This window comes from Mus musculus, chromosome 6 (genome assembly GCF_000001635.26).
Source record: "Mus musculus strain C57BL/6J chromosome 6, GRCm38.p6 C57BL/6J".
Taxonomy (NCBI): Eukaryota; Metazoa; Chordata; class Mammalia; order Rodentia; family Muridae; genus Mus; species Mus musculus.
The window spans coordinates 113,150,705-113,164,572 of record NC_000072.6 but is presented as its reverse complement, the minus strand read 5'-3'; the positions used below and the strand labels follow the sequence as shown (position 1 = coordinate 113,164,572).

General features: G+C 44.9%; 1 protein-coding gene across 34 annotated transcripts in view; it reads right to left on the bottom strand.

The window, feature by feature from the left end:
- Positions 1-11,140: 11,140 nt before the first annotated feature.
- The window catches only part of Setd5 (SET domain containing 5), a 76,171-nt gene continuing 73,443 nt past the window's right edge, over positions 11,141-13,868 (bottom strand). For 31 of the 34 annotated variants that reach the window (XM_011241485.3, XM_011241482.3, XM_030255607.1 and 28 more), the window contains one exon: positions 11,147-13,711. In XM_011241485.3, the coding sequence (XP_011239787.1) occupies positions 13,103-13,711 (609 nt within the window). In that variant the 3' untranslated portion in view covers positions 11,147-13,102. Of the gene's footprint in view, positions 13,712-13,868 lie in introns of all 34 variants that reach the window. The other 3 variants (NM_173005.1, XM_011241480.3, NM_028385.1) reach the window with 3 other exon arrangements.

Below are 13,868 nucleotides of genomic sequence, written 5' to 3'. Positions count from 1 at the left end.
TCTCCTGACAGATGTAGGCCATGGGCAGCTGCACTTGGGTCATAGCTGCAATCAGAAGTGTAGATGGGCCTATCCAATGTAACTGACTGCACAGTGTAAAGAGAGCTGCCAGGGGAGGCTAGAAGATGCCTGGTGTAAAGGCCAGTCAGAGGAAGAAATGTACACAGAGAGAGGACAGAAGCATGCCAACTTGTGAGAGAACTTCAAGTGTGCTGCTATGGAAACCAAGGATGAGGAGAGAGGTCCAGCATTACAGGGCTGATGATAAGGCCACCAGGGAGTTGGTAGGAACATTGGAGACAGCCAAAGTGAGGTTAGTTCGGGGCAAGACCGGTTGGTGATAGAGTGGAGATTATCCATCATCTGGCAAAGAGGGAGAACTATGTGTGGAGGTTCCGTCATGATCTGCTAAGTGGACCCATGACCCAGCAGAGGATAAGAACCAGCTTTTTACCCAGAGGCGGCAACAGTCTCTAAATATGTGGGTGTTTTCAAAGCTCACAGATGTGAGGAAGGTATGGGAGAGAGGACTGCAAAGGGGCCAGCTCTGAAGGGGTGGGAGCCAGCCCAGAGTGTAGAGGTGGGGGCTGAAAAGATGCCCTTTTGTGTTAGAGTTGGAGCTCTGGCCTGTTGAAGTCTATTTTCTCAGTGAACCAAGAGGCTGAGATGGTAGTGGAGGTTAGAAAAGGATGCTCAAGTAGCTAAGTCTGAAGACAAGGCCTGGCAGGTGGCCACAAATCTGCCATAGTTCCAATCAATGGGAGGGAAGGCTAAGAAGGGAACAGATCTGCCCTGAGATCTGGAGAGGGTGTTGGACAAGGAGGGCCTGAAAAGAGGCTCTAAGAGGAACTAAGGGCTTCTCTCTCTCTCTCTCTCTCTCTCTCCCCCTCTGCCTGTGTCTCTCTTGCTGTCTGTGTGCTGTTTTGTTGGCTTTTTTGGGGGGACAGGTTACTGTACTATAACAGCCTTGGATGTCCTGGAATGCACTCTGTAGACCAGGCTGGCCTAGAGATCTGCCTGCCTCTGCCTCCTGCCTCCTGCCTCCTGCCTCCTGCCTCCTGCCTCCTGCCTCCTGCCTCCTGCCTCTCCTCTGCCTCTCTGCCTCTCTCTCTCTGCCTCTCTGCCTCCCTGCGCCTCTGCCTCTGCCTCTGCCTCTGCCTCTGCCTCTGCCTCTGCCTCTGCCTCTGCCTCTGCCTCTGCCTCTGCCTCTGCCTCTGCCTCTGCCTCTGCCTCTGCCTCTCTGCCTCTGCCTCTGCCTCTGCCTCTGCCTCTGCCTCTGCCTCTGCCTCTGCCTCTGCCTCTGCCTCTGCCTCTGCCTCTCTGCCTCCTGAGTGTTTGGATTAAAGGTGTGCACCATCACCACCCAGGACTGAGGTTTTTGTGAAACAGTAGGAAAGACAAGAAATTGTGAGGACAGACCCTGGATGGTCACCTGAATATTCCAGGAAGACTTTGGAGAAGAACCTGTATACATGGTTTCCCCCAATTTGGGGGAAATGTGGTCTAAGTTAGTCTGGAGAGCCAGCCACCACAAAGCAACCTAAAGAGGCTTGCTAGGGAGTAGAACGATAAAGGTAATGAAAGGGTGTAGAGCAGGGGTTCTCAACCTGTGGGTCACGACCCCTTTGACCTGAATAACTCTTTCACAGGGGTCACCTAAGACCGTCAGAAAACACAGATATTTGCATTATGATTCATAACAGTAGCAAAATTACAGTTATGAAGTAGCAATAAAAATAATTTATGGTTGGGGGGTCACCACAACATGAAAAACTGCATTAAAATGTCACACAGCACTAGGAAGGTTGAGAATCACTATGCTAAAGGACGTAGTAAAAGACAAGAGCCTCAGGATGGAGGGTATTTTAATCTTGTGGACAAGATGCTAGTGTCTGGGAGAGTCAATGAGAAGCTTGACGCAATCAGATGAGAGGAACTGAGTATTTAAATGTTCTGTAAGGATGAGACAGTGCGTGCTTTGCAATCCCATCTCTTCCCACAAGGGAGGTAGAGGCAGGAGAATCATGAGTTCAAGGGCATTCTTGTTCTTGGCTAGTAAGAAAGAAGAAGGCAAGTCTCACCTACATGAGACCCTGTCATTAAACACACACACACACACACACACACACACACACAGAGCACACTTCTTCGGTGTAAGTGTGATCCCCAATAAAGCCAATGGTGAGTTGAAGGAGATGAAGTTTATCTATAAAGGAGAAGCATGTTCTGAAACATAGCACAAAGGCCAATGAGAGAAGAGATAGGGGGAAGTAGCTACAGGGCAAGAATGGTGTTGGGAGCCAAGATGACTAGCACACATTCATTCTGGAAGGTCAGTCCTGTGGTGAGACACATGAACAAGGGTAGGTCAATGTTGGCTGCTGGCACCTTAACAGATGGAGTCTGGCTGCAGGATTCACCGGGTTGACTGGAATGTCTTCAAATTCATTTGCTCACTAAACAAAGCACTCAGTGGACATCCACCCTGGCTAGGCACCTAGGCCCTAGGGGTAGAGAAACAAACCACTTGTGGGGTTGTCAACCATCTCTGGCCAATTTCTAGTGGCCTGTCATTGATTATGCATGAGAGATGCAGCATAGCACACACACAAAAGTTAATAAGCTATAAAACCACCCTTAAAGAGAATCCTCATGTGAAGGAGTCCTTCATGTGCTGCTGAAGTAGGACGGCCTCAGCATTTTCTTCAGAGTGACTGTGGCTTGACTTGTATGGTATCTATATTTTTTGTTTATGCTCCTACTGAAACTCTCAAAAATATAGCTCATCCCTTTTAAAAAACGAACTATCATCCTCTACTTGAGGCTAAGCACCCAAAGTGGAGTTTGGCTGGCTTCCCGCTTGCTGGGTAATTCCTTTTATGTTTTAAAAAGTATTTATTAATAATGTGTGTATACCTTTGTGAGTTTATGTGCACAAAGTGTTTGCAAGAGCTCTAAGATGCTGAAAGAGAGCATCAGATTCTCTGGGCTGGAGTTACAGGATTGTAAGCCACCATGTGGGTACTGGGAACTGATCCTGGGTCCTTTGGAAGAGCAGTAAGCAGTCTGAATTGCTGAGCCATTTCTCCAGGTCTGGTTTATATTTTTGTTTGTTTCTTAGTTGGTTGGTTGCTTTATTAAAAACTAGATTGTCACTATGATGTTCTGGTTGGCCTAGAGGTCTCTATGCAGATTAGGGGTATACTTGGCAGTGATATTTCTGCCTTTGCTGCCCAATTGCTAAGATGACAGTGTTCAAGACTATGTAGATTCTCTTGTTCAGTAGTTGGGCTGTGCCTTTTTTTTTTTTTTAATTCAAGCAAACTGGTAATTGAACATACTTAGTCAAACTCAAACATGTTAATGTGTTTTACATTTTTTATCCTGTGTGTGGGTGTTTGGCTATAGGCATGTTTGTGTACCACATGTATGTCTAGTCCACATAGGTCAGGACATCAGATCCCTTGGAACCGGAGTTACAGATGACTGTGAGCCACAATGTGGTGTTGGGAATCAAACCCAGGCCCTTTGGAAGAGTGCTCTCAGCCAGTGAGTCATCCCTCCAGCTGCTGATACATTTTAATGACTTCTTGATAGATTTTTTTGAATCAAAAGATTATATAAACTTTGTTATCAACATCTGCTTATTGCTTAGATCTTTAGTTCATTATGGAAATATTTCCATAAAGGAAATAACATACTTGTAACTGTTGAAATCTTTACCAGTTTGAAAAAAAAATCAAAGGCTAGAAGATGACTATAGAGGGATTGTTCAGTGCTTATGTGTTACAAGATTTTCCCTGTTCAACTACATTAGTGTAGCAGGAGGCCTGTGATTAGACAGGGAAAAGGGAAGCGGAAGGAAGAGTTGCAGGGAGAGAGAGTGTCTCAGGGGAGAAGGAGGAAGAACAAGATGGAGGCAGGCGGGAACCAGTGTGCCTTTAACCAGCCACAGGTAGTTATGATCTCATAAGGTTAGAATAATTGGGATAAAGCTTTTACCATTATCAATTGGTCCTGAAATTATTGTATTGGCATCGTGTAAGTTGAGAATTTACTGATACATAAATCTGGTTGGTTAATTACAAGCTTTAAGAGTTTGATTTACGTGGTTGATGGGTGGTGTGGCAGCTGACCATGGGGTGGACGGTTGTTGCGTGGGGCTGGCATGGTAGAGAACTCGGGAGGGCCAGCCCTGCTGGAGAGTTGTCAGGCAGAGAGAGTAGCCCAGCCCCATCAGAGACCACTGAGTTGCGATCACCTGGCTGGAGCCATGTGGTCCACTGGTTGCTGGTGGTAGCGTGCGAAGCCCGCCAGTCCATTTTTTAATATGTCCCGCTACACTTACGAGTACTTACTGACAAAGGACTGGAGTTCAGTTCCTAGTTCCAACCTGCCACCTCACAATAGCCTGGAACTCCAGCTCCAGGGAATCTGATGCCCTTTTCTGGGCTCTGTGGGCATCTGTACACACATGATACAGATACATTACTCAGGCTCACATGCATAAATAAAAAAAATAAGTACACACTAAAAAGTATGGTGAGGTCTTTCTAATATCCTTCAAAATTAACAATTGTTTTGGTTATGAACACATGGATTTAAACAGGTTTAATTGTCTATTTGGCTGTGTATAAAATCCTAACCATTGCTCAGGAGCACCCCATCTTTGATGAGCAGACTTTTCTCTATGTTGGTGAGAGTCCTTCCAACTTGACTCTTAATATTATCTTTGAAATCCTTGGGTCATTGATGTGTTCCAGGCTAACCCTACACGTATCTTCTTTCAAACTTGTAATCAGTCATTTCCCTAAAAAAACTAAAAACCATTTCTGCACCCTGATAGTCATCAGAGCCAAGACATCCACTCTGTTTGCCACCTCACCAGTAAGACGACTGGATACACCTGGTACTCACTTACGGTGGCACTGTATCTACACTGCAGGTAAAAAGCTTTACGGCTAAAACCCTACTTAGTCCGGTGTTCATTCGCAGTTTTGTGTCATAGCAGTAACACTGCCAATGAGATTTAAGTTACTGTCAGGTTCGACTTTGATGTCTCTCAAGGGTTTGGTCAGCAAAAATTCAAAACCCCAAGGAACTGTTCATGGCAGTGGACTCCCTCAAGTTCTTCAAAAATGTACTCTGGTTTTGATACAAGTTCTCCTTATGCATCTAAGGCTGGCCAGGAATTTCAATTGTAGCTAGCCTGAAATTCCCTACGTAGTACAGGAAAGCATGGAACTGACTCACCATCCTCCCGCACTAGCTCCCCAAGCACATTACTACATCCTGCCTAACTTCTGCATATTGATCCCACCAGACAGAATGATTGGTTGGTGTGTGCCTAGCATGCACATGGCTCTGGGTTTGATACCCAGTACCACAAGAAAGCAACAAGGAAAGGAAAGACATCCTACTTCCCTGTAAAATAGAGTCTCAAAACATTGATGTGGTCTAACTTTCATTCCACTATAAAATAGGAGACAAACACCTACACACACACACACACGCAACTCAGGAATTTTTCCTTTACTTCAAAATCCAGCTATCTGGATCAGTGAGATCACTCAGTGTGGTAAACGGACCTAAGCTAAGCCTGTTAACCTGAGTTTGATCTCCAGGACCCACACTGGAAGGACAGAACTGACTCACACAAGCTGTTCTCTGACCTCCACACTGGGACTGTGGCACATAAACACTAAATCTATACACTAAATAGAATGTAACACAAAATAAAATCCAGTATCTTAATTAGAATTTCTTTGTTTATATTTTGAGTGACAGACCCAGTCTATAACAGTGGTTCTCAACCTTCCTAATGCTAAGACTCTTTAATACACTTTCTCATGTTGTGGTGGCCCCTAACCATAAAATTATTTCACTGCTACTTTATAATTTTGCTACTGTTACAAATCATAATGTAAATATCTGCTATATAGGATATTGAATATATATGATCCTCCAAAAAGGGTCATGATCCACAGGTTGAGAACCTCTGTCTACAGTCTAGGCTGATCTCAAATTCAGTGATCATTTTGCCTCACTCAGCCTTGCAAGTGCTGGCTGCTGTAAGGCACTGTCTGCCTCAGGATGTCTTGATTTTGGTTATCTGGGATTAAATCTACTAAGTATGTGTTCTAGTTTGCTTTCTGTAGCTGTGATAAAACACCACGACCAAAGCAACTCAGGGGAAAGGGTTTATTTCAGCTTACACTTTACAATTCATCATCTGGAGACACCAGGGCAGGAGGAAGCAGGAACCTGGAGGCAGAAACTGAAGCAGAGACCACGGAGGAATGCTGCTGACTGGTTTACTTAGCTCGTTTCTGACATAGCTTAGGTCCAGGGGACCTAGGTATGATAAGGCCCAATCAGTGTCTTAGTTTGTGTTTTATTGCTGTGAAGAGACACCAAGGCAATTCTTATAAAAGGAAAACATTTTCATTGAGGCTGGCTTATAGTTCCAGAGGTTTAGTTCTTTATTACTATGGAGGGAAACATGGCATCATGAAGGTAGACATGTTAGAGGTATAGAGAGTTCTACATTTTGATCTGAAGGCAGCAGAAGGTGACTGACATTATTGGGTGTAGTTTGAGCATAGGAGACCTCAAAGCGTACCCCCACAATGACAGACTCCCTCCAACAATGCCATACCTACTCTAACAAGGTCCTACTTCCTAATCGTGCCACTTCCTATGGGCCAAGCATTCAAGCACATGAATCTATGGGGGCCATACCTGTTCAAACCACCACGTTCCATTTCCTGCCCCACATAGGCTTGCAGCCATAACACAATGAAAAATGTAGTTCGTCCAACTTCCAAAGTCCCATAGTCTCAACAATTTTATAAGTCCAGATTTCAAAGTCTGTTCTAAGATTCATGCAATCTACTAACCATAACTGCCTATTAAACAAAACAAAACAACAACAAAAAAACCAGACCACATACTTCAAAACATTTAATGGCATAGGATATATATTACCATTCTGAAATGGAGCAGAGTAAGGAAATGCTGGGCCAGAGCAAAACTGAAAACTAGCTGGACAACTCCAAACTCTCCATCCACATGTCTGATGTCAAAATATTCTTTGGCTCTCCAACTCCTTTCAGCTTTGTTGGCTGCAACATACTTCTTTATCTTGGGCTGGTTCCACTCCAGAGTTGTCCTCTGCAGGTACACCACGGCTCTGGCATTTCTAACATCTTAGGGTCTCTGAGGCAATCTAGGCTTCACTTTCAGGGCTTTATGCAATGCCTCTCTAGGCTTCCATGCAGGGACACCCCTGCCACACAACGGCCTCAGTAACTTTCTTTAGTTTTGCTGCTGGCTGGGGCTGGAAAATGGCCCCCTTGTTCAATTACATCTTCACCAGCTTTCTGGTTTCCTTCACTGCCCAAACTTGGGTATTTTGGGACTTTCTCTGCAGACCAGGCTGACCTTGAACTCAAGAGATCTGCACGTTTCTGTCTCCTGAGAGATGGGATTAAAAGTGTGGAGTACCACGCCTGGACCTAAGCTTTTCTTTAATCCTTTTACACAAATCAGAAGTTTAGCTGGGTGGAGCTTGCCCTGATCACCATTCCCTGTATTCAACATCCAGTTTTTCTTTAATCAACTTATTTCCTTGAACACAGGATTTAGCCACATTCTTCGGATGCCCATTTTCACTATAGTCTTTATAAGCATGATCATTTATAACCACAGGCTGTTTTGAAATCTCCTCTTCAAATGCAACTGATCTCTAACCCTTTAATTTAGCTTCAGGCAGATTTTTTGAACACAGACAAAAAGCAGTTACAAAATATCACAAGAATGATCTCTAGCTAACATACTAAAATTCTTGTCCTCTGAAATTTGAGCCAGGCCACACAGTTCAAATCACGCTCAGCACCACTGTCTAGGCCTCACTTAAAGCATTCAACTGCTTTTCTAATCTACATTCCCGAGGTCTACATTCCTCCGAACACAAGCATGGTCAGGTCTATCACTCCTGGTAGCAAAGTCTGTCTTGTTTTGGGTTTTATTGCTGTGAAGAGACACCATGATATAGCAACTCTTATAAAAGAAGTATTTTAATTGGGGCTGGTGTATAGTTTCAGAGGTTTAGTCCATTATTAATCATGAAACAGGACTACATGCAGGCAGACATGGTACTAGAGAAAGAGTTGAGAGTTCTATATCCTGATCCAAAGGCATCAGAAGATTGTGTGCTACACTGGATGTAGCTTGAGCATAGGAGACTAACAAAGTCCACCCCTACAGTCACACACGTCTTCCAACAAGGCTACACCTACTCCAACAAGGCCATACCTCATAATAGTGACACTCCCTACGGGCCAAGCCTTCAAACAGCTGAGTCATAGGTATGGAGGCCATACCTATTCAAACCACCACTATCGGCGATCAAGAAAATGCCCCATAGACAATACCCACAGGTCAGTCTGATGGAGGTAACTCCCCAGCTAAGTTTCCCTCTTCCCAGGCATGTTGACAAAAATTAATTACATATATATTTTCCCCCTAATTTGTAGCTTCGATTATCTTAGGATAGCTTTTCTCAGTTGTAGCTTTTGTTTTTTCTCCAGACTCCTTGGTGCTTCTGTTGAAACTCTCATGTGAATGGTGTCTGTGCTAGCTATCTTTACTATTTGTCACTTAAACAAGCTTTATTTAAAGCAGTTTTAAATTCATGGCATAGATGATGGACAATAGTCTTCATATTCCTACCTGATGCAGAGCCATCCCCACCAAACAGCATCCTGGACAGGTGTGGTGGTTGGAATATGCTTGTTTTAAAGAGAACCATGTGACCACTTATTTTCTTCTTATTCGAGGCAGAATTAAGTGGTGGATGGTGACAGGTATTTTAGGTATTCCTAAAACATCCACTCCAAAATACCCAAGAAATCTTTAGCTTCCAATTACTTTAGAAACAATACAGTTACCATGTTTGAATACCTTACATACACACTCACCAAAACACAGCTGGTTGGAGGTATTGAGTAAACTTCTGCCATTCAAATCCACTGTCAATTTCCTGGCGTGTAACTGCAAAATATACCTGATATCAGGTACTTTTTATCTCTAGCACTGCCATTTTAACAGAAGGTCAGGGTTCTCTAGAGTAACAGAATCTACAGAATGAACCTCTTCTATATAGAAAGGGGATTTATTAAAACGACTTACGGATAAGGTCCAGCTAACCCAACAGGAAGTCCAAGAATCCAGAAGTTGCACACTTCACAAGGCTGGATGTCTCAGCAGGTCTTCAGCGTACATTGGACTCTTGAAGGAGGAGGCTCTAGGATTTGCCAGAAAGGTAAGGGCAAGGAGGCAAAGAACAAAGCTCCCTCCTTCCGTATCCTTCCGTGGGCTTCCAGCAGGTGTTGCCCACGTTAGAGATTAAGAGGAGAGTCTTCCTGCCTGAGTTCCAGATTAAAGAAAGGCATGCCTTTTCCCAGCTCAAAAGATGAGTGCAGGGTGTGCCTGCCTATCTCAGAGATCCAGATTTGAAGTAGACATTCCTCCTTCAAAATAAAAGTCTCTCACAAGCGTGCCCGCCATTTTTGCATTTTAGATAATGCCAGATGTAGCCAAGCTGACAACCAAGAATAGCCACCACAGAGGCCAGTGCATTGTTTGCCTCAACAATTGTTAATGTCTGGAAACGGTTTTCTCAGTTTCTATTAATTTTTCCTTTAACAGGATCAAGACAATCTTAAAGAGCGTTAAGTGTAAGAAAACAAGAACCAGTAAACCACACAGTAGCTCATGCCACTTTTTTGCTTAAAATCTTAACAGATTTTCCCGACTGCTGAGAATATGGATTCCTCATTTAGGGACAATAAGCTACAACCTACAAAGCAAATCTAATCTGCTACCTGTTTCTAGAAGTGCTGTTTTACTGGAGTTGATCACATACTGTCTGTAAGGTAACAGACAGAACTTAGCCCGTCTGGTCGAGTCCACCACCGGACTTTCAGTTAGCCCCTTTGCAGCTCCATCTCAATCAAGCTTCTAACGGAGCTCACACTTTCTGAAGTAACTGGCATCACCAGTAACGCTCCCCAGTCACTAAGGTCTCAGTTTCAGTGGCAACTCCTTGGAGACTTTTTCTGACAAACAAGTGTGGCCCTTTTAACCACAGTGACCTGTCCAGGAAACAGTAACACCGCCTGAGGTGTTTCTAATGGGGATACGGTAGATACCTTCAATCACCTAGTCTTTGGTACCGCAACATGATGTGGTTAACAAGTGTGTTGGGCCATACTCATAGCTATCCCAGGATACCTGCGGCACGCAGGGGCTTTGGATGATCCCAACTTTGCCTGTACCACCTAATAGCACCAGAGTCAGTAGCCAGTTGGCCGTTCTGCTTTCTTCTATCTGGCTTAATCGGGGTACCGATCAAGGTCACAGAGCTGCTTGCTTCACAGCCAGTTTCACCTGACACTATTGCCCTTGACACTTACCATTGAAGACAAGTGCTGCCTCTTTTTCATGCAGGCTCAGTGTCAGGGGACTATGATTGCTTATTTTTCCTGGGGTGCTCTTCCAAGGCTATTTGGGCTGCTGAGAGGACAAGTGGTGACAGTTGGTTTATCTAGACTGGGGTATCCTCTAGTAATATGGAGGTGGTCTCCAAATGCTGTTGGGGTTTGGAAAGTGTTTCTACTTTATGCTTTTGGTATCACCATGGTGAAAACAAGCACAATAAACTGGAAGTGAATATTAAAACTACACACCAGTGTTTACCTCTCCCCTATACAGAAGTTCTAGGAGAGAAGAGACATTGCTTTGTTCAGACCCATTTCTGTTTTAATCAGCATAATACCCTTTTACCACAGATAATGGCTGGCTTTGCCTTTAAATGAAAAACATCAATGTTTCATAGCTGCAGGGCAGATGACCAGTCAGCTTCCAGAGGTATGTCCTAATACTGCAGGTTTGTATTAACACTGGCCTGGTATCACGCATAGATGGTCAGAGGAAGAGGAGTCAGGGTTTTGACCCCATTCTAGGCAGAACTCCACTAAGAGCAACCCAGGACACGGGTCCACCTTGCCTTTCGTGAGGAAAGGTTAAATCAGGGAACGTGATGTTCCAGAAGCGAACAAACACATTGTTAACATTATGATGATTATGGTTAAGAATTTTATTATCAAAATTATTACATCTCTTGTGAAAGTTCAAATGTTACAGCAAGGTGTAAACACTCCACTTGAGGAAGAAGTGGTGCTCCTTCCCTTCCAAGAGTCCCCCCTCCCCCCACCCTCCCCCCCAGAGGTCTGGTCTTGACAGCACCCTGCCCACACAGAGTGGCTGGGGTCTCTGCACGTGCCAGGCAGGGTGAGGGCCGCCTGCCCGCTGGCCTCTCCCCTTGGCTTTTAGCCAATGGGAGAATGCAAACCCCAGCCCAAATGGAGAGACATTTACATACGTTTTATATAATATACAAAGAAACCAGCATCCCAGGCAACATGATTTCCACTCCCAATGCTCTCCCAGACTGATGGGTTTGTGGGGAAAACAACAGAAAGTACTATGCCGAGGGTTCAGCATTAAAAACAAATAAAACCAAAACAAAAAAAAAATTCTCCCCTCATTTGAGCAAACACCTGATTTCAATTTTGAAAAGTGAAAATTTGTAACAGTCACACACAAAGAGAGAAGACTGTGCATATGATAGTTGTAGGTCAGGGTAGAAAAGGAGATGAAAGAGTCTAGGGAATGGGAAAGAAAACAATTAGAGGTAAGGAGGGAGACTCACAGTATATCTTGTCCAAAAGAAGTACGGTCCACTGCAGCACCAGGGATCACACTGTCATACACTCACTACCCTACCATGGTTATAGCTGAATACAAAATTAGATAAATAAAAACACGCCAGGTATTACAGTAAACAAGTGAAAGAAATAAGCTGGCAACCATATGGAATTTAAAAAGATTGTGTACCCCACCTGGGCTGGCTTCAGGGCTCCTCCAGGGGTGTACAACAGGCACAATGCACTGATGGGGAGAAGCCAGTCTGCTCTTTGTCTCTCCTACAGAACAGTGTTAGGGGTATGGGTGACTTGCTAACTCTCACCTGCTCACTGTCATATAAGCATTCCCCATAGAAACGTGGGGCAGGTATGCCCCACACACAATCACAGCCCTGTCGGTGCCACTCCGCAACCCTATCTGTCCCATTCTTACCCTGCAGTCATGAGTGCATGCTTTTCAGTCACGGAGGCCGTCCTGCTCTTAGGACAGCAACTCCTGATTAACTGGGAATAGGAAAATTAAAATTCAAAGATTACCCAGACCACTGGATGTTTCCTAAACTGGCCTGCCTCACTTCTCTACTTCACAGGGCTATCATTAAACTGTGAAACAACTTGGAAGGAGGAGTGGATGGTAACAGCTGGAGCCCAGTCCATCCCAAATCTGCTCCCAAATACCCAGGAGCTCCTCCTCTCAGAGAGCCGGGCAAGCCTCAGTCAGAGTAGGCACCCACATTCCTCTCCCTGCCCATTTCCTGGTGGCTTTAAGACAAAGGCAGGGAGCACTCCAGGTGGACACACCTTGACCATGCATCTGCATTAGGAATGGTTGTCTCACAGCAGACATTTACATACCTACCTTTTTTTCCCTTAAGTGCATAAAACCCTAACACTACTCAGATGGCTTGGGGCTTTAAGATTGGCTCTTTCCCACTTTTTTCTTTTGAAAAGAAAAAAAAAAAAATTATTGAAAAAGATGTCCTCACTGCACAAGTGACTACAGGCTACAGGCAAGGATGGGAGACATAGGCTTCAACACAAGTCATTGCACTTAGAACCGTTACTAACCGAAACACCATTTGCTTGTTAACAATGTACCCTTAACAGCAGGGAGAAACTTCTTTATAGTCTCTGCTTCAGACAAGATTTACATCTTTCTCCAAGGCCGGAGGCCAGTCATGACCACAAGTCTCATTTCTTGCTGACCAGACCCATTCCTCTGGCACCTTGTACCCCTCTTCCCCAGCGATATGCTCGGCCTTGATTCCAGAGGCAGCTGGAAGGAAGCAGCTATGGGCTCATTAAGTTCAGTTTGCCCATATCCAGAAGCCCTAGGAAAGTCCTGTCTGAGTCTTGACTCCTGACCCTTGCAGTGGCTGGAGTCGGTACTGGTGTACACCCCCACTACCACGATGTGGGTAGTGCTGTGAATTGGAAACCGCAGATACCCTGGAGGCCTGGTAGGCAGCTGACTGCCCAGCATTGGGCAGACTGATAGTCCGTAAGTCTGATGGCAATGAAGACCTAGAGTTCTGAGGAAAGGAGGTGGAACTCAGAGTTCCTGTGCTGGACTGAGAAACCGAGTCTGAGGTCGGTGAGTCTGAGGGGCCCTGTGGGGTAGGGCTAGCAGCACTTGAAGAACAGCTCCTCCTTGGAAGATTGCTGCCAGTGCTGTTTCCAGAATGCGGCTGGCTGCTGTAATACCCTGGAGTCCCCGTAAATGGGGCCAACGAGTCTGTAGACACAGGGTGGGCAGGGCTGGGGTAGGACGTGGAAGAGAGGGAGGATTCTGAAGAACCGTGAGAGGGAGGGTTTCCAGGTCTCAGTGCAGTAGTTCGATAACTGTATCCTGGAGATTGGGTGGGATGTCCTCTAAAGGGGGACGAACTCTGCTGAAGGAGGCTTTGTGATTCTGTCCGTGGACTGTCACACTGCAGGAGCTTAAAAGAGTTGGGAGAAAAGCATAAGGAAGTTTAACTTAGTCCCTTCAATAACTTGACCTGCTTATAACATTCTTTTATTCTGCACACTAAAAAGGTTGTGTGTGTGCTATAACAGTAATGTGGAGTACACAGCATAACCAGTAAGAGTCCATTC